The 20,931-nt window shown below is 43.3% G+C and overlaps 1 protein-coding gene across 1 annotated transcript in view; it reads left to right on the top strand.

The window, feature by feature from the left end:
* Positions 1 to 20,931, top strand: part of USH2A (usherin) — a 684,687-nt gene that overhangs the window by 152,285 nt on the left and 511,471 nt on the right. The window contains exons 18-21 of the mRNA XM_077339259.1: positions 2,554 to 3,045; positions 5,078 to 5,350; positions 8,952 to 9,109; positions 15,029 to 15,173. Of these exons, the coding sequence (XP_077195374.1) occupies positions 2,554 to 3,045; positions 5,078 to 5,350; positions 8,952 to 9,109; positions 15,029 to 15,173 (1,068 nt within the window). The remainder of the gene's footprint in view (positions 1 to 2,553; positions 3,046 to 5,077; positions 5,351 to 8,951; positions 9,110 to 15,028; positions 15,174 to 20,931) is intronic.

Raw genomic sequence — 20,931 nt, 5'->3', positions numbered from 1 at the left:
ACACAGGGGACACTGCCTAAGTGCAACTGCATGCATACAGGCCTTAGTACTAAATGAGAGTTTGAAATTACAAGTGTAGAAGCATTGAACTTTTCAAGGGAAATTAACAATAATCTCTCCAAACCAATGATTTGACCGATGGCTTTGCAACATTATAGCAAAATGATTCTTAAAGTTCTTGTTAGAAGCAAAGAACACAGAGTGGATCAACTATGAGCTAATGGAGAAAAAGAAAGTTATCTTAAAAGGCACAGCAATGTATATATAGTTATATATATTTTAACTTATATACCGCTGCTCTCAAAGACTTGCAGTGGTTTATAATAAAAGAATAAAACAGCAACCCTTAAAATCCCCACATATAAATGATGTCAATTCATTAAAATTAACCCCCCATCTCCTCCCCTGACTAGCCTGCAGTCCGAAGCTCTTTCATTAGGAGTGAGGGTCCTGATCTCATTGGTTCTAGGGCAGTGGTCCCCAACCTTTCTATCACCGGGGACCGGTCAACACTTGACAATTTTACTGAGGCCCGGGGGGGGGGGGCGGTAGTCTTTTGCTGAGGGATGTTGCCGCCGCTGCCTGAGCTCCTGCTCCACTTGCTTTCCTGCCGGTGTCCCTGACTTCCTACCGCTCACTGGGGGTGCTGCCAGCAGCAGCTGCGCAGTACCATTCCGAGGGGGAGCCCCAGCCATGGCGGCTACTGGAGAACACCAGCGGCAGAGCAGCAGGGCAGCCCCTGAGGCAGCAGCTGGGGAGGAGGACGAGGAGGAGCTGCGGCCTGGTACTGACTGATCTACGGACCGGTCCCGGTCCCCGGACCGGGGGATGGGGACCACTGTTCTAGGGGATCCCCTGATGGTAACTCTGGGACCACAGCCTGGCTTCAACCATGAGGCTGGCAGAAGAGTTCCGCTTTACAGGCCCTGCAAAAAGCTGTTAACTCCGGCAGGGCTTTTAGCTCTTCTGGGAGCTCATTCCACCAGGTTGGGGCCAGGGCTGAAAAAGCCCTGGCCCTGGTTGAGGACAGGTGAATGTTCTGGGGGCCTGGGATCACCAGCAAATTCATACCTGCAGAATGGAGTGTAGTGCAGGGGACATAGGCAGACATGCAGTCCCGCAGATAGGCTGGGCCCAAGCCGCATATAGCCTTAAAGATTAAAACCAATACTTTAAACTTGATCCGGATACAGACTAGTAACCAGTGCAGATGATGTAAGACCAATTGGATGTGGGCCCTCCAAACTGTACAAGTGAGGACCCTAGCACCTGCATTTTGTACCAGCTGTAATTTCCAGGTCAAAGCCAAGGGTAGGCCTGCGTAGAGCGAGTTACAGTAGTTTAGCCTGGAAATGACTGTTGCATGGATCACTATGGGCAGATGTTCAGAGGACAGGTAGGGTACGAGTAGCCGTGCTTGGCGCAGATGAAAAAAAGCCATCTGGGTTACTTTAGTGACCTGAGCCTCCATGGAGAGGGAGGCATCGAAGATCAACCCCAAGTTCCTGGTGGTTGGTGCAGGTGTCAATTGCACCCTTTCCAGGCATGGGAGGTGCACTTCCTGGTCCTGCCCTTGTCTCCCCACCCACAGGACCTGCATCTTGTAGGGGTTGAGTTTCAGCCCCAGAGAAGTGTGCTTAGCCTTGATCAGGTCCAGGGCCTTTTTGGTCCTGGCCCCTACCTGGTGTAATGAGGTACTGGGAAGGCTGCGGGAGCTCTCGGCTTTCCACAGGGCCTGCAAGACAGAGATCTTCCACCAGGTCTATGGTTGAGGCCAGTACAGGAGGAAGATCTGACTGCCCCCCCCCCCCATAATCTTCAACCATCTTGATGATGATAGTTGACATAGCCCTCTGACACCTGGTTGCAGGCGTTCTGTTATGGGTAAGGATTGTTTTCCGCCATGTTGAGTTTTTCTATTGGGTGCTGATTTAATGGGTTTTATTAGGGTTTTATTGTTGTGGGGGTTCTTATCTTGTAACCCACCATGAGCCAGTGTGCCAAGAGTGGCAGGTAATAAATAATTCTGTTTTCTGTTTTCTTCATTCAAACTATTCTGTTTTCTTCATTCAGTCTGTTGAGGTGACAAGCAAGGAGGAAATGTGCTCAAAGGTGCAGAAAGTCTCCAATGAACCAATCAAGAAAGGAGGAGAGTATTCGGAAAATATCAGGAAGTTCCTAATTTAGCTAAGCTAAACATACATCTCCTCTGATATATCCTGTAGGGTATTTTAATAATACACACTACAGATCTTGCATATTTCCACATTATTAGCATAAATTTGATCTGCCAGCAATGACATCCATAGAAATATGGTTAAACAAAAGCCATTTTGCCTTGTTTCCTTCTAGAAAAGAGTAAAATAATCCTAAATTTTACAATATATTCAAGTACCCCAGATTACTGAGTATCCAGATTACTGAGTAACATGCAATCCATCTTTTAAAATATAGTTTTTGAAAATGAATTTAGAAGACATTAGAAGAAATTTTAAATACGGAGTTTCTCAGTATTTGCCAATTGAGTTCTAACTTTTTTTGCATCCATTACAGGTATGCAGGTCTTCACTGAGAGCGCTTTGCTTCCCTACACCTTTTATTCTTATGACCTCGAGACTAGCAACATCCATGGATCTACAAGAAGTCCAGCCTTGACTTACAGGACAGAACCTGGGATACCTGTAGGAAACTTGAATTTAAACTTACTCCTTCCTGTTGGGTCATATTCTGTTTCATTCAACTGGACAGCCGTATCAAATGACTCTGGTCCTATAGAGAAATATATTTTGACATGTGCTGCAATAGATCTTCGACCTTGCGGTCAGTATGAAGGCTTAGAAACTTCTGCAACTGTTTCAAATTTGGATCCATTTACAAAATACAGTTTCCATGTTCAAGCCTGTACGAGTGGGGGATGTTTACTGAGCCAGCCAACGGCAATAACTACTGCACAAGCTGTTCCAGAGGAGCAACTACCTCCAGTTATAGAAAGCACCAGTTCTACAGAATTATTTGTAAAATGGTCTCCACCCAAGAAACCAAATGGTAGGATTTGAAGTCCATGTTTCCTTACAGTAAAGATAAGGAGGTATTTTGTCCAAAGATCTGAAATGCTTCATCGGCTTATATATATACATACATATATATATATATATATATGTATAGAGCCTCTTGTGGTGCAGAGTGGTAAGGCAGCGACATGCTGTCTAAAGCTGTCTGCTCATGAGGTTGGGAGTTCGATCCCAGCAGCCGGCTCAAGGTTGACTCAGCCTTCCATCCTTCCGAGGTCGGTAAAATGAGTACCCAGCTTGCTGGGGGGGGGGGGGAACTGGTAATGACTGGGGAAGGCACTGGCAAACCACCCTGTATTGAGTCTGCCATGAAAACACTAGAGGGTGTCACCCCAAGGGTCAGACATGACTCGGTACTTGCACAGGGGATACCTTTACCTTTATCTTATATATATATGTATGTATACACACACACACACATATATATACACACATTACTAGACAAACATGTGGGAAGAGATCAGCCTTAGCACAAAGTAATCCTATCCTACTCCTATGCCTGTTTTTTTTTAATGGTGTGTTCCTTCATAACATGACATTAATTGCTTTCAGTATGGAGAACCAAATAATGTCAGGTACTAGAAAAGAATTGCTGAAGAGTAAGAAAAGAAAACATCATTGAATATTATGCTGATCTCCTTTCACAGGGCCCAGCTGAGCCATGGGGGAGGGATATACTGTATCTATATTATTATCAGTATATTTACATATTGTGATGATGTAGCCCAAACTAATCAGAGTTGGTACTCGGAGGAGACAACCCCGAGGAGGCTCTGAAGAGGAAGGCAACAGTAAACCACTTCTGCTTCTCACACGTTGAAAGCCCTGTGACAGGGTTGCCATCAGTTGGTTCCAACTTGATAGCACATGCAAAGATTTTAAAAATTTTGTTATTATTTGTATTTATTTACAAAAATTTCAGCTCATCTTTCAGCTATTACAAGGGGCCACCCAGGCAGCCAACAATTTAAAAGATACAAGATAAAATTGCATTATAAAACCTTTATTATAAGAAAGTATTAAAACATACATTATTAAATCACCTGTCAAAAAGAGTTTAAAATCAGAGTTAAATATATATACAAAATAGTTAAAATACATGCAAAACATACAAAAAAAATAGGAAGAAGGGATCAGTGAGGGAATGCCAAATGAAACAAAAATGTTTTTATCTGCTTCTGGAAAATGGCAGCAGAAGGGGACAGGCAAATCTCCCTGGGAAGAGAGTTCCAGAGTTTTGGTGTCTTAAGCCAGAAGTTCTTTTCCTGAGTTGCCACAGCTGACTAACTAGACTAAGCTGCTAAATGGCACTCTTGATCATTGCTGCCATCTACTTATCCAGCATTATATCTAGGCCTAACTAATTTCCCAAGTTAATTTCTTCAAGGGGAGTGCAACTTCATACAGAAGGGGTGACAATCTTAAATCCTGTGGCCAACTTTCTGTCCCATTTTGTCAGATTAAGGTTTAATTTATTAGTAGGCATCTGCACCAAGACTATGCCCAGGGTTTTTATATCATCCCTGGGACCAGCTGGAGGTGTAAGACAGAACTGAGTGTCATCTGCATATTAGTGACAACCTAGCCCAAATTTCCAGATGAAATTTCCTGGTGATTTTATTTAGAAGTTTAAGAGCTTGCGGGATAAGATGGAACCATGTGAGGCCCCAAAGATCAAGGGACTGAACAACAGTCCCCCAGCACCACCTTCTGAAACCCACTTTTAAATTAGGGGCAGAACGACTACAGAATGAGCCTCCCAATCTGAGTCCTGATAGGCAGTCCAGAAGGATACCACGATTGATCAAAAGTTGCTGAGTGATCAAAGAGGATCAACTGAGTTGCACTCCCTTTATCCATATCCTGGTGCAAGTAATCCCCTTTGGTAACCAAGTACACTTGCATAGTACCATCACTGGGCATGGTTTCTTTAACAACATACTCATGTAGTAGTAGAATTTCAGAGTAATCTTTTTCTTTGGGTAACCAATCATTGTTGTTTCTAGGTATAATTATTAGATATGAACTGTACATGAAAGGAGTACTACAATCAAATGGAAGCTTTGTGCCCACTGAAAGTTGTGTTTTCCAAGCCAGTGGATGGTACAGTCCTCATCCAGTAACAGAATATGCCAATGAGAGTGTTTTGACACCACCCCTAACTAACACCAAAATTACAGATTTGGAGCCATTCACAGAGTATGAGTTCCGTGTTCTGTCAGTCAATATGGCAGGTAGCACATTTTCAAAATGGACATCACAGAGGACTGCAGAGGCAGGTAATAATACTTGTAAATAAATTTTCAAACATTCATTTTCTCTTGGAAAATGTGTATAAACACTTGCTACTTATAATTTCTTCTTCTTTTACTGCTGTGCTATAGTTTGATATGTACTGTAGAGAATTCATTTTCTTCTTGTTCATAATTCAATTAATCAATTCATTGAATTAATGCAATTTTAATTCAAAATCAACTCTTTAAGAAGTTAAAGCTGTACTTAAGGCTAAAATAGACAGGAAGGGGCAATCATTCAAAGCTGGAGTTCACTTTAAAGCTAAAAAAGAGTTCAATGGGAAAATGTGGTGAATCTTCTCCATCTCTGTCCATTCCTTTTCTTCTGTACAGTTGGTCCCTCCAGACTAGGGATGCACAAAATTAAAAATAGTTCTGATTAAATCTGAAGAAAAATGTGGAAAAACTGGAATGTGTCCAGAGGAGGGCTACGAAGATGATGAGGGGTTTGGAACCAAGGCATATGAGGAAAGGTTGAGGGAGCCTGGTCTGTTTAGACTGGGGTGAAGTCAACTAAGAGGTGATATGATAACCATCTTCAAATACTTGAAGGGCTGATATACTGAAGATGGAGCAGAGTTGTTTTCAGAACCAGTGGGATGAAATTAATTGAAAAGAATTTTCGGCTAAATGTCCGGAAGAAGTTCCTGATGGTTCGAGCAGTTCCTCAGTGGAACAGGCTTCCTTGAGAGGTGGTGAATTCTCCTTCTTTGGAAGTTTTTAAAGAGAGGCTAGATAGTCATCTGAGAGAAATGCTGACTTAATGAGTGGGTGGGCTGGAAGGGATGTGTCAGTGTTTGTCCTTTTGATACAGCCCCAAATCCCATTTGCCTTTTTAGCCACTGAGTCACACTCAGTCACACTGCTTACTCATGTTTAATAAGACCCCTAGATCCTGTTCTCACATACTAGTCTCACCCATCCTATAATGATGCATTTGATTTTTCTTACCTAAATGCAGAACTTTACATCTTTCACTATTGAAATTCATTTTAGCCCAGTTTTGCAGCCTGTTAAGATCATCTTATATCCTGATTCTGTCTTTTGCTGTGTTTGCTACCCCTCTCAATTTAGTATCATCTGCAGATTTAATAAGCATCCCCTCTATTCTTTCATCCAAATCATTTATGAATATGTTGAACAACACAGAGCCTAGGACAGATCCCTGAGGCACTCCACATTGAGATCTCACAGGAGTGTGTGGATTTTAACCAGGGTCTCCCAAATCCTAGTCTAAAACTCTGCTATAGCACACTGGCTTTTTGTGGAGTGGATGTTGTTGAACAGTAGCAAACATGGGTAAGGCATGCAGATCTTATGGCAACAAGTAGCCTGATGATTGCTGGTGGGCTTGAACCTAATGAGTCCCTCAAAGGTCAAAATGCCCCTCAAAAGAGCTCTGTCCCCTCTTCTTGTCTTTTACTGACAAAAACAAGCCTTGAAGGTTGGCAGTACTGAGGTAATTGCCTAGCAGTGGCCATTGAGGGCATTTGTTTCTTAAAACTATTGGGCCCATTATGCACGGAGTGGAAGGTCCTCATTCGGGGTGGAATGGCGGCAGCTAAAATCACCAATTATGCACGCTGCAGGTGGCAACCGGGCGCAGAGTCAACGTATGCCGCCAAAAAAGCCGCGTTAGCGAGATGCAGAAGAAAGTGAAGCTTCCCGGGACCAGGGCGCAACTGAACTGGCTCCAGAGTAGCCGCGTGTATAATTGGATACTCTGGGTTTTGCCACCGTTGCATTCCGTCCCGTGCATAAGCGGTTTGCTTCGCTTCTTCCTCCTCCGCATTCTCCATGCTGCCGTTTCAGCGGCCGTGCATAATAGGCCTTGTTGTGGCTTCTATCATTTTGGTCAGTTTCAGCAAAACTCATTTATTTTTCACAATTTTATGATATCCTTCCCTGAGGGCTCAGGGTGCCTAACAATATGTCCATACAATAAATTATATATTAAAACATTTAAATATTAACATTTTAATTTTAAAACCAGGGTGTTCACTGCCTTCTCTCCAATGTACAGTGCTGTGATGTTTGACAAATGGTGTGCAGATGTGGTTGCCTGTGGAGGGAGCTTGGAACCTTAGAGGCTCAGCAGCAGAATATACTAAATGTTACAATACATATATGTATTACTGTTCATGTGCACATTTAAGATTTTAAAAATATTATTATGCATTATTGCACAGATCCAATACACAGTGACATATGGATAAAAGGGAAGGGATGTGCCATTGTTTGTCTCTTGTGGCCCTTCCTTGCATACCTAGGGAATTGCTAATTATTGCTGTGGGATGGTAGGTGAATTTCCTCCTGGCTGGATTCTGGAGATTTTTGGTGTGTGTGTGTGGGGAGGATCATTTGGTCATGAAATCGGGGTCACTGTGAGTAGGCAGGTAGTTGTGCAGGGGGTTACACTAGATGACCCTGGAGATCCCTTCCAACTCTATGATTCTAGGTTCCTAATAATATAAAATGTCTCCATATATATATATATATTTATTTTCCAAATTCTACCCCTTCATTGTCCTCTCTTAGTCTGAGTGCATTCTCGTATATATTGTATAATATATTAGGTCCAATAAAAATAAATTCATTCTGTGTTTCCTGGAAGTTTGATATGTGTTCATCTTTTATTTATTTATTGCCAATTTGATTACATTAGTTTTATCTTCTAAGCAGGTAAGATATCACCGACCAAATCTCCAATGTTATTACATAAAAGTGATTCAGCTTATTCAACCCAACTAGATTTAAGCCAATTACTACATCTGTCTCAAACAGACTTTCTTGGAAGTAAATCCTAGAGAATTCCATTAAATTTGTGGTTAGGATCATATTCATAGCCTCACTCCAATCAACAAATTAGGCAAACTCACCCAAAACATATTTCACTTGGATATAAGCCCCTCTGATTTTTCCCAGATGGGACTACCATCCAAGTAGATGGCTTAAAGCCAAGGACTTTGTTTTAATTGGTTTGTGGATTGGGCCATTAACTTCAAAGCATCTAGCAGGATTTTCTGGGGACAGATTTGTAAATGGTAAATCTCAAAATATAGCCATTTTACAGTACCTAGATAGGATAGAAGTCACATGTCATGTAATTAAACATCTCCTTTATATCAGCTATTCTAATACAAGAGAGAGATGTTAATTTCAAGCCTGCTCGGCAATTAAATTTACTTTGACGATGTTTAAGTGTTCAACAATCTTAGCTCTAATCAGATTTTTCCTAGGTCCCAGGAAGACCATGCTTTTAAAAATCCATCTACTTTGCTATTATGTGAAATCTGTATTGTGCTTCAGACTTTAAGTGGTGGTTAGTGCATCATAAAAATAATAGATCCCATACTTTGTCTATAGGTGGGATACATTTACTTTAAAATTGAGCTTTGAAAACCATATGAAAATTCCTTTTAGGCCTGAAAATTAATTTCTACAATCTGCTTATTTAGGAATTGGATGCAAACAGCCATTTTATCAAGTTTAACAGATGGTATTTTACAAATACAGTGGGAAAACTTGCCTGACACATGTTGTTCATTTATTTTATGATAAATTAGCACATTTATTTGTGTTTTAGCTCCTGTATTCATGCCACCTCCATCAGTATTCCCTCTTTCACCATATTCTCTCAATGTGTCTTGGGAAAAGCCACGGGATAATGAAGCAAGAGGAGAAGTGATGGGGTACAGCATCAATGTAATTACTGAACAAAAAGTCTTGCCAGTGTTTTCTCAGGTATTATTGTTATTAGCAATCTGTTTTCACTGCCTATTGATATATAGATGTTATAAAGTGGTCCCAGCCTTGTTGGCTATGCCAAACTGTAATTTGCGAATGAAGAGGTGCTTGCTGTTATCAAAGTGCTGTTGGGGGTATCAAAGCTTTATCACACCAGATTGCCAACAGTGGAGATGACTGACTGTTTGTTTGTCTCTGTATGAGAGGATTTGACTTATTTCTGGTAGATTGTTCTGGAGTCTCTTTGTTTATGTACATGAAGACATGACTTAATTCTGCAAGGAAAGCCAAGAAAATCAGTCTAGAGGTAATGTTTTTTAAGCTCTTAACCATGGTTATGACATCAGGGACAGGCAGCTAGCTGGCATAGTCCTCTCTCTTTGCTGTTCTCTCCTACAGAAAGTACCCTTCTATTCTCTTTTCACTGTCATTTCAGATGCATAGTAGTATATCTGCATTGAGGCTAATATTAACCACAGGTAGCTTGATGCCTAAATTTGAAACTTGGGCTTAAAACTGATTTACAAAATAATTATAGTTAGTGGTTGGCTGAGCATACCTATATAGAAAAATATAACAGTACCGGCATTCCGATGACAGGACAAACCTCAATTTGTGTGTGACGAGAAGAAATGTTGCTTGGTGTTTCTGTTGTCTCCCCTATACCAGGGGTAGTCAACCTGTGGTCCTCCAGATTTTCATGGACTACAATTCCCATGAGCCCCCACCAGCATTTGCTGACAGGGGCTCATGGGAATTGTAGTCCATGAACATCTGGAGGACCACAGGTTGACTACCCCTGCCCTATACCACATGAGAGTTATCAAAAGCATTCTGCTCCTTATGTCAGGCTACAGCTTGTTGTGACATTTGACAGCTGCTGTTTGGGCAAACAGGAGCTTGTATCATCACAATTCAGAATTCTGAACCTTGTGCTCAGTTTAGGTATTGCATGAAACCGTGATTTAATACAGTGAACTATGGTTAGTATGATTATCTGAATGCAGATTGCTGGGCTAACTTTGGTTAGTACTAAATTTGGTTTTGTGTGCTGTTTCATTGTGGACATCCTGGTTTTCCTCCTGAGTGACATTCTCAAAGGCAATAGAGAAAAGGCAATGAAAACAGCACTTGCTGAAGGAGATGGTTTCAGTGAGTTCCTATGATCTGAATTGTAGTTTCAGAAATGAACCATTGTTAAAAGAATGACAATTTTGCATGATGTCTTTAATTTCAATTTAATCCCTGTTAGGAATCTCAGTTTGTGGGGAAGGAACAAGTTACAGTTTGCCCATATGCCTGCATTCAGACATAACATGAGGCTTCCGAAGCCAGGACACTTTCACTCACACTACATGTGCAAGGAGAAGAGGACAGGACGTTCGTGAGGATGAGAACCTGCTATGTTGACTTTGGCACATAGAATTACTGGTGCTGCCTGAGAAGATGCCATACAAAGGGGCTACTCCCAGGTTGCTTTAATAATGTTTGATTCAGGCTTGATAAAGTCACATATAGGAAATGTTAGAAAGCTGCAAGGAAATGATGAGATGCTGTACCAGTGCTCAGTCTAGGACAATCTTCAGAAGATAGGACTTGATCTGATTCTATGCTCTACTGATCACCATGAAAACATGAGATATGACTAAAGGATTCACAACAGATATGTCACCCTTTTTATTACAAAAAATAGAAGAAGAAGAGTTGGTTTTTTATCCTACTTTATATCCCACCCAAAGGAGTTTCAAACCAGTTTAAAACCTCGTTCTCTTCCTCTCATTTTCGAGTAGTAAAAAGCAGGGTATATGTCCAGCTTAGTTGTGAGACTAAAATGCTGTTCAGGGCTCCTTCAAAGTAGAATGAAATAAAAATGTAACATCATTATTGCTAAAATGAATTATCAGGCTCTTAATTCACAACAGTATTAACAATTCTACGCATTAAGGGTTTAGCCAAGGTTTAAATTTGTGACACCATTTCTATGACTGAATAGGATGCAAAGCACAACATTTTACACTTGATTCAGGCTTTCTCGTGTTTCATCTTTGACAAATTTTATTAACAAAAAGGATATTTTCCTGTGACGTACTCACTGATAATAGTGCTTACTAATAGTAGTGGTATACATAATTGGTTAAGGGTTAAGTGGGTGGAGAGTGGGCGGGGCTGGTCCAGGTGAGGGCCCAATCAAAAGGCGCAAGACACCTTCCGATTGGGCCCTCACCAAGACAGGACAGAGTTCTAGCCAGTTGGGAGGCCCAATCATCGGGCCAAAGTTCTGACAGGTCCCACCCACCTAGGGGCAATATGTAGATATCACTGCCAGTCTGCTCCTGACCACCGCGGGGAAAGGAGGCCAGTAGGGCTGCCAAGGGGGATGAGAACAGAGGCTTGGACAGGCTGTGCCAGCCCTTTTCGCCCCAAGGCTGTCCTAACTGTCATGTCCAACTGACAGAGCTGGCAGGAGGCTGGCAAGTGCGCTCCTTCCCCCTCCCTTCAGGCATGCTGGGAAGGAGCTTTTAAAAGCTCCTGACTGAGGGGAGGGAGGTATTTCCAAGAGCAACACAGGGAAGCCTGAGGGCATGGGTGTGGGCCTTCCTTTTAAGGGGGGGAACTTTCCCCTTCTGCCAAACAGTTGGCTGACAGGGAGGCCACAGAAAAGCCCCTTCTCACTTAAAATACTGCTGTGGCCGGCCATGCTGCTGGAGGGAAGATACAGCCAAGCAACTCTCTGCAGATGTGAGACCTACCACACAGAGTAGTTGTGCAGGTGAAATTGGAAGCTGTTGCAGAGGTTCTTTTGCCTCTTGTTTCATCTGCACAACAACCCTGTGCAGTAGGCCTCATGTGTTTCAACTCCACAACAATTTGCGTGGGAGGCCATAAATGTTTCTTCTCCTCAACTGTGTCCAAACTCCATAGGAGCCCTTTCTGCCTGGGCAGCTGAGCTCTATACTCTGCAGATGAGCTGTAATTCCAGGAGCTCTCCAGGCCCCATCTGGAGGCTGGCTACCACTGGGTTGGAGATATTCCTGGAGGTTTGGAGGAGGGCCTTAAAATTGTACACTGCCTGAGAGTCCGGCCTCCAAAGTAGCCATTTTTGCCTGCAGAGCTGATCATTATAATCTAGAGATGAGCAGCGATCTAGAGAGAATGGTAGAGGCTCAAAGACTGTGGTTGGGGTGGAGTGGTTGTGGGTGTGTCCCTCCTGGGCTATGGGCTTTGGCCAGCTCTTACCAACAACTGTTTGTATTTTGGGGTGCAGAGAGACAGATAGACAGACAGACTGATATCAATCCTGGAAAGTTCAGGAAGATCTAAATAAAGAATATTTACACCCTGAAACTCTAAGTAGTGAACAAGTAAATGGCTGGAGAGACATGGGAACTAAAATGACTTTTTTCAAGCTTGGCCTGGTAAATAAAAACTCCTATGAACTCAAATATATAAGTGGCCCAGAATTTCAAGTGTCGTTAGCTTTACAGGAAAGTAGACAGTGAGACTTTGGAAAAAACTAGGTGATCCACTTTTATTAGGCAATGACTTGGTCTTGCAGACAACAACAGGGACTGCAGTTGCCAGCAGTAGGCCTCAGGCTTCAGAAGGGCAGACATCACCAGCCAAGCAACCAAGTGGATTCTGGAGCCACGTGCATTCCTTTTGAAAGGATGCATGTGAGGCGAGAGAGCATTCCCTTCAGCCTAACTGCCTAGAGATGAGCTGTACTTCCAGGGGATTCTCAGACCCCACCTGGAGGGATAAAATGCTACACAGTCACCCCTCCAAAGTAGCCATTTTTTGCCTGCAGAGCTGGTCTGTATAGTCTGGAGATGAGCAGCAATTCCAGGCCCCAACTGGAGGTTGGCTATCCCTGGTCTGAATATATTCCTTGAAGTCTGAAAGTGGGGCCTCAAAAATGTGTAATGCCCCCTGACCTATTTTAGGTCAAGAAAAACATTGCAGAGAGGAGGTAAGGTTGCCAGATTGGTGTAGATTCATTTTCTGGAATTCCACATTACCTAGGTGTGCATAAACCTGACTAAGGTCAAGACTGCTGTGCACAGAGGGACCTCCTCTTAGGGTTGCCATCTTCCAAGTGAGGCTCACCACCCCACTACCCTCTCAGATAGTCTGCTATGGGGAGAGGAAGGGAAGGCAATTGGAAAGTGCTTTGAGACACCTGAAGCCTGCTGGGTCACTGCGGCCCATTCCTAGTTTCTCAGACCTCTCACAGCCCCACATCCCTCACAGGTTGTCTATTGTGGGAAGACGAAGGGAAAAGGTGTTTGCAAACCACTTTGAGACTCCTTTGGGTAGTAAACAGCAGGGTACAAAATCCAGCTCTTCTTCTTCTAAGGAGCAATTGGGCACATTATCAACAGTAAAAACAATGGAGACAGAAGAAGCTGGGTGGACACCTGTGAACTGTGACTACCCCATGTGTATTAAGGCAGGGGGTCAAGAAGGGAAATGATATTGAATGCCGAACTGGGAGGAATTGGTTGCCATGTAATCTCCCCCTGAGAAGAGTGTCTAGTCTGATTTCCCCTTCACATATCGGAAGACATGGCTCTGGAAAGCTCATCTGTAACCACTATGCCACAATTCCCAAAGGTCAATCCTCTCCCACACTCAATGAACATTCCACACCACAGGTTCTTGACACCCATATCTCCACACCCATGTCCTCATCTGTCTCTACACCACCACAACCTCCCACACAACACACACATTCAACCGCATGCCCTTACAGACTGGACAACTCCTCCCCTTCTTCTTCCCACTACCAAGCTCTAGCGCCCGTTGTATTCCTGGATACAACAGGCTTTGCCTCTAGTACAAATAATAAAAGGGCAACATACTTGTTTGTGAATCCCTTTAGTCATATTGTATTTTCATGGTGATCTGAACAGCTATGCTTTGATTGAATCACAGAAGGGTAACACCATGACTGCGCATAATGAGCATATATTTATTTAAATAACTATGACCAGTACCACAGAATCACAGAATCATAGAGTTGGAAGGGGCCATACAGACCATCTAGTCTAACCCCCCTGCTCAATGCAGGATCAGCCCAAAGCATCCTAAAGCATCCAAGAAAAGTGAGTATCCAACCTTTGCTTGAAGACTGCCAGTGAGGGGGAGCTCATCACCTCCTTAGGCAGCCTATTCCACTGCTGACTGTGACATTTTTTTCCTGATATCTAGCCTATATCGTTGTACTTATAGTTTAAATCCATTACTGCACATCCTTTCCTCTGAAGCCAACGGAAACAGCATCCTGCCCTCCTCCAAGTGACAACCTTTCAAATACTTAAAGAGGACTATCTTGTCCCCTCTCAACCTCCTTTTCTCCAGGCTGAACATTCCCAAGTCCCTCAACCTATCTTCATAGGACTTGGCCCCTTGGCCCCAGATCATCCTCGTCACTCTACTCTGTACCCTTTCAATTTTATCTATGTCCTTCTTGAAGTGAGACCTCCAGAACTGCACACAGTACTCCAGGTGTGGTCTGACCAGTGCCGTATACAATGGGACTATGACATCTTGTGATTTTGATGTGATGCCCCTGTTGATACAGCCCAAAATGGCATTCGCCTTTTTTACTGCTGCATCACACAGAAAGTTTTATGAGTTTTATGACACATTTGAATAACTTTGCTTCCTTATTTCTCCACTTAGGAACTAGATGATTACCGCTTTAAATAATATAGTTGAAGTATTCTAATTTAAATTCTACCTTGTTGTGTTTCTGATAATGCTGTTTCCATTGATGGCTCTCAGCAAACCTTCAAAGGAAGGAATCAGTAAACCCCAAAACAAATTTCATATTGTTAAATATACCCTCTTATTTAGTGGAGAGAATAGAAGTATTGTCATAGCATTCAATATTGATTCTGTTTTTTTTTGTAGGTTTTGTACATTGCTGAAGCTCATGAGCATTCCTATTCAGTGGCAGGACTGGAACCATACAGGATTTATCATTTTACAGTTACTCTCTGCAATCGAGTTGGTTGTGTCACCAGTGAACCAGGAATGGGACAAACTTTAGCAGCTGGTAAGGAGGGGGGAAAATGTTCCACCTGAGTTCAAAGTTAGCACGTAGCTTTCTAATGAGCACCATTACAGATGATCATAGGTTGATGCACAGTGACTGAGATAGGTGTTGTGTTAATACAAAGTGACTGGCTTAATTGGTATTTGTTTACCATGACAAATTAAAAACAAATCCTGCATTTTCCACATAGGTTTGTAGTATATTGTAAAGCTTATATGGGGGTTCTTTCTAAATAAAAAGTAATAATTTCATCTCCTTTTGTTTGTGTACATTTTCTATAAACAATGTCCATACAAATTATTATCTACTGGATCAGTAAAAATTAATGTGGAATTGTTCTACTGTACCAATAATTAGAGCACATTTCCTTGGCTGGGGGAGGGTGCTGAGTAGAAGTATGTAGAAGTATGTAGGTCTAGAGAGGGGATTGTCATACTGTCCCTACTGTCTGGTCCCCACAACAGCCAGATGCTGAAGTACTTTGCTGAAATATTTTTAATTAAGCCACAAGCCCATTACAGCATTCAGCCTTGTGCCTTATCCATTGCCACCCAGATGGAAGTGTGGCACTTCCTGACTGTTTCCTTCAGGGATATAGAAACAACTGTATTTCTTCTTTCCCTTCCTTTGTGCCTCTTATTTCTTTCATGCTGGGACGTACCTCCACCCCATCCCATCACTCCTTCTATGCTTTCCTCTTCCCATACCTCAAGAGCCATCACCTTTGTCCACTCCAGAAGGGTCACAGATCCACCCAGTTCTCTTCCCTGAAAACACCCAGTCCTTTGACAGGCTGACAGTGCATCAGGTGCCTGGCTTTCCTGATGCATTCATACTACTTAGGAGGGCACTGGGGCACTGCTGGCACCAGCCATTTTGTTCTCTTCTCAAGAGGCAAGCTAATTCATAATCTGAAGGGAAAGCCACCTCATCTGCCTCTGATCCTGCCTGTGCCATGGTGGAATCCCCCACTAGGCCTCCCTAAATGCCCCTTTCAGCTCATCCCAGGGCCAAGAAAGTAGACAGAGCTAGGGGAAGCTGACAGCCAGGGCTGGGCCTCATAAAGTGGCCTCGCAAAAGTTTCCTGGAAGTTAAAGTTTTCTAGCTATATACATGCACACAGAGTACTTTCACAGTTGATACAGTTTGGTGTAGTGCGGTTAGGAGTGCGGACTTCTCATCTGGCACGCCGGGTTCAATTCTGCACTCCCCCACATGCAGCCAGCTGGGTGACCTTAGGCTCTCCACGGCGCTGAAAAAACTGTTATGAGTAGTGATATTCGTTCGTTCGTTCGTTCGTTCGTTCGTTCGTTCGTTCGTTCGTTCGTTCGTTTATTTATTTATTTATTTATTTATTTATTTATTTATTTATTCGATTTCTATGCCGCCGCTTGCCATAGCCTCATGGTTGTTTACACATAAAATTATAAAACAATAAAACCCCAGTAAAATCCCCATTTTAATAAGAATCAGAATGGTGACCATAGTCATAGAATCATAGAATCATAGAGTTGGAAGGGGCCATACAGGCCATCTAGTCCAACCCCCTGCTCAACGCAGGATTAGCCCTAAGCATCCTAAAGCATCCAAGAAAAGTGTGTATCCAACCTTTGCTTGAAGACTTCCAGTGAGAGGGCGCTCACCACCTCCTTAGGCAGCCTATTCCACTGCTGAACGACTCTGACTGAGAAAAACTTTTTCCTGATATCTAGCCTATATCGTTGTACTTGAAGTTTAAACCCATTACTGTGTGTCCTTTCCTCTGCAGCCAGCAGAAACAGCATCCTGCCCTCCTCCAAGTGACAACCTTTCAAATACTTAAAGAGGGCTATCATGTCCCCTCTCAACCTCCTTTTCTCCAGGCTGAACATTCCCAAGTCCCTCAACCTATCTTCATAGGGCTTGGTCCCTTGGCCCCAGATCATCTTCGTCGCTCTCCTCTGTACCCTTTCAATTTTATCGATGTCCTTCTTGAAGTGAGGCCTCCAGAACTGCACACAGTACTCCAGGTGTGGTCTGACCAGTGCCGTATACAATGGGACTATGACATCTTGTGATTTTGATGTGATGCCCCTGTTGATACAGCCCAAAATGGCATTCGCCTTTTTTACCGCTGCATCACACTGCCTGCTCATGTTTAGTTTACAATCCACAAGTACCCCAAGGTCTCGTTCACATACAGTGCTACCTAGAAGCGTATCCCCCATCCAGTAGGCATGCTTTTCATTTTTCTGACCCAGATGCAGAACTTTACACTTATCTTTATTAAATTGCATCTTGTTCTCATTTGCCCATTTTTCCATTGTGTTCAGATCTCGTTGAACTCTGTCTCTATCTTCCGGAGTATTTGCCAGTCCTCCCAATTTGGTGTCATCTGCAAACTTGATTAGTCTCTCGTAATCCCTCCTTGTTCAGGGTGGGGCACTTGATCTCATCTAATGTAATGTAATGAGAGTCGGGGCCGAGATGAATTTGGGAACCAGTTGGAAAACCCCTCCCCCGGGGCTCTGCCCCGGCCTCATCCGCATGCCTGGCGGAAGAGCCCCGTCTTGCAGGCCCTGCAGAAAGCTGGTAACTCCGACAGGGCCCTTAGCTCTTCCGGGAGCTCATTCCACCAGGTTGGGGCCAGGACCAAAAAGGCCCTGGCCCTGGTCGAGGCCAGGCGTACATCCCGGGGGCCCGGGACAACCAGTAAATTCATACCCACAGAGCGAAGGGCCCTGTGGGGGGCATAAGTAAGCAAGCAGTCCTGCAGGTAGGCAGGACCCAGGCCGCATATGGCCTTAAAGGTTAATACCAATACCTTGAACCTGACCCAGAAACAGACAGGTAACCAGTGCTCTCTCAGCTTCACCCACTGCAATTATCTATCTTAAATTAACAGAACAAATTAATTATTGGTACACTGCAGACTTTGCTCTTGAGGACAGAATGGAAAAGTTGGTATGAAAACAGTTTTACATAGTGTATCATAGAGATATGACTGCATTTTAAGCCAAAAGGTTTTTTTTTTTTTACAGATTGTGCCTTTTAGACCAAAGACAGTAGCTTGTCAATGCCATCTATTGATTTCATAGAATAAGAAATTTTGAACAATCGAGTTCCAGGTTCACAGGCCATATTCTTTGAGGCAGTGGTAATTGATACCAAAAACAAAGTTACACAGATATTTTTAGAAGAAGAAGAAGAGTTGGTTCTTATATACTGCTTTTCTCTACCCAAAGGAGTCTCAGAGTGGCAGTCTCAAAGTGGCTTAAAATCACCTTCCCTCTCCCCACAACAGTGGAAGTTTCTGAGTTCTAATTGACAGGCAGGTGGGCATTACCGGCCCCCAAGAAAGATGCTCTACATGTTTTTAGTGTTGGCATAACCAACCACAGCTTTTTATTAACCTGGAGTGCTGGTTATACATAGGGGAGAGCCTGCCACACATCAGCCGACCACACCTCAACCCTAGTGGCCTCACCTTTCTCCCAGCTAGGAACAGGGGTTCCTTAGTTACTAGGGTTCCTACCTGGAAAGTGTCCAACCCGAGGTACCACTGGGGGTGCACACCTTCACTGGTCCAACCTCGAGCCACCTGGCTGCATGACACCCACGTCTTTCCACAAGGTTAGGTTGCTCCCACCCAGCCACCTCTTAGGAGGTCCCAACCTGGGGGTTAGGTCGCAGGCCATAACCCCCCAAAATTCAGGCTCCCCCTATGTCATCCCGCCAGCTGTGACAATTTAAATCCACCATAAACCCACATACTCTAACAAAAAATCATAAATTTAATAAATTTAAATCCACCATAACCCAACAAATAACCATAACAGTAATCATAAACTTTACAACTTCTACATAGGGAGGATGGGAGGGAAACTTTCCATTGTCATTAGGTCCCGGGGGCAAATGAGGCTTGGCTAGCACACATGGCACTATTTATAGCCTGCCACATCACATGTGCACCGACATGCGCTGTCTGGCCTTCCTTCCATCTCTTTGTGCCTCTTCTTCTGGCGCCTGCTCCACCACCCATCAATGGGCACCCTTGGTAAGTTGGTTCCTTCTTTCCCCTTAAACTGGCTACAGTAATATTCTTCTTTGAAGCAGCAGAATCTGCTCTATTGGGTGAGGCCTATTAGGAGTGTGGGACTGGGACTGGGCTTGTAGTATTGCTATTTCTGGAAAGCACAAGAGACCACTGGGTTGTACATTTGTTTGTATGAAGATTTTTGAGTTTATATGATTTTCCCACCTCATTCATTTGGCCTTCATATCCAATTTGGTCCAGTTGCACTTGCAGCATCAGGTCTCCATAATGAATTACCTTTTGTGACCTCTATAAATTCATGCTGCTTGAAGAAGGTGGACGATTCCAAAAACACAAAAAAGGAAAAAAAATCTGTCAAATGGCTTAATTAAAGATCAAAAGTTTAAGAGTCTCTTTTATTTGTACTTGGATTCTGCCAAAATGGTCACTAGATTGTTTTCTGTTTTAGTGCTTTTATCAGTGGCAAAACGAGTCCGTTCTTGTTAATCAATTGAAAATATAATTAGGCAAATGCTCTTCTGGTGTGGAGATTCTTGGAACATGTAATCTTCTGCATTCCCTGGAATGCCATGGGTGCCAGCGGGGGCTAGGTTGGGCCGGCACTGTGCATAATCGGCCTGCAGGGACACCACATACCCTGTCAGCTCCACAGAGCCAAGGAGCTGGCCGGGGAATACCCCCAACCCCACCTTGGTGGTACGGTGGCATGCCACTCCCTGCCATTGTGTGATGGGGGCCCCATGCCCCCTGCTCCTCTCCCACTGCTGCTGCCTCCAGCATACTGGGCTTTCTAGTCCTGGCGTTTTGCACACACGCGCTACACCAGGGCAGTTTGCATACACCAGGGGATTCCCTCTCCCCGTGCTCTCCCCGTGCATACACAGGAAACACCGGGGCATGTTGCCCTGATGCAATGCCTGGCAGCAGTCCAGCGTGGCTGCTGCTGTGCACAATGGGTCATTGGTGTTAAGGTGGGAGATGTGAGAAGTGCATCCCTTTGGTGTTTGGCAACATTCAGTTGGGCCATCACTGCTGTCTGTCATGAGAAGATGTTGGTGGGGCTATAGTCAATTCTCTGCAGGATTTTTTTTTAAGCCTTAAATGCCTGAGATCAACTTACCTTAAGTGTGCTCCTTGACAAACTGAAATCGGCATTAAATGAATATTCAGATTGGCTCCTTTCTTGATGGATAGTTATCTTGATGAAATTATGCATATGGGCATGTTGGGAGTTTTTTTTTCTGGCAATGTGTTATCAGTGTGTGCTTGTAACATGTAGAGGGGGCTACAAATGAAGTGAAATCTGAAGCACATGCTTCAGTTCTAGAATTAATTATAGGGATCTTCATTCTTAAACTCAAATTAATGAATGGAATGCAACATCAAATTTCAAGTAAAGACTAAAATGGAGCAAATCTACTCGTTCCTAGAAACCAGCCATAATAGCTTCTGTGAAAACTGATTCAAGATCAGATTGTTTCGTGTCCTAACAATTTTTAGAGTTAGAATAGACTAAGAGAGCATAAATCCCAAGGTCAGTCAATAAACTTGTTGAGTAAGCAAGAATTTTAATTTGGGTCTGGTTTCTATCTTCAGCATTGTGTTTAGAGTTCCATAGAGTATGTAAATTTATTCTTTATTCACCCAGTTGTCATATATGAATTGGAAAACCAGTGCCAACCTTTTACATCTCCGTAGCTCAGCATCTTGCAAGCTATTCTA

Source organism: Paroedura picta, chromosome 1, assembly GCF_049243985.1.
Source record: "Paroedura picta isolate Pp20150507F chromosome 1, Ppicta_v3.0, whole genome shotgun sequence".
NCBI classification, from domain to species: domain Eukaryota; kingdom Metazoa; phylum Chordata; class Lepidosauria; order Squamata; family Gekkonidae; genus Paroedura; species Paroedura picta.
Note: the sequence above shows the minus strand (reverse complement) of the source record. Positions and strands in the feature narration are given on the sequence as shown.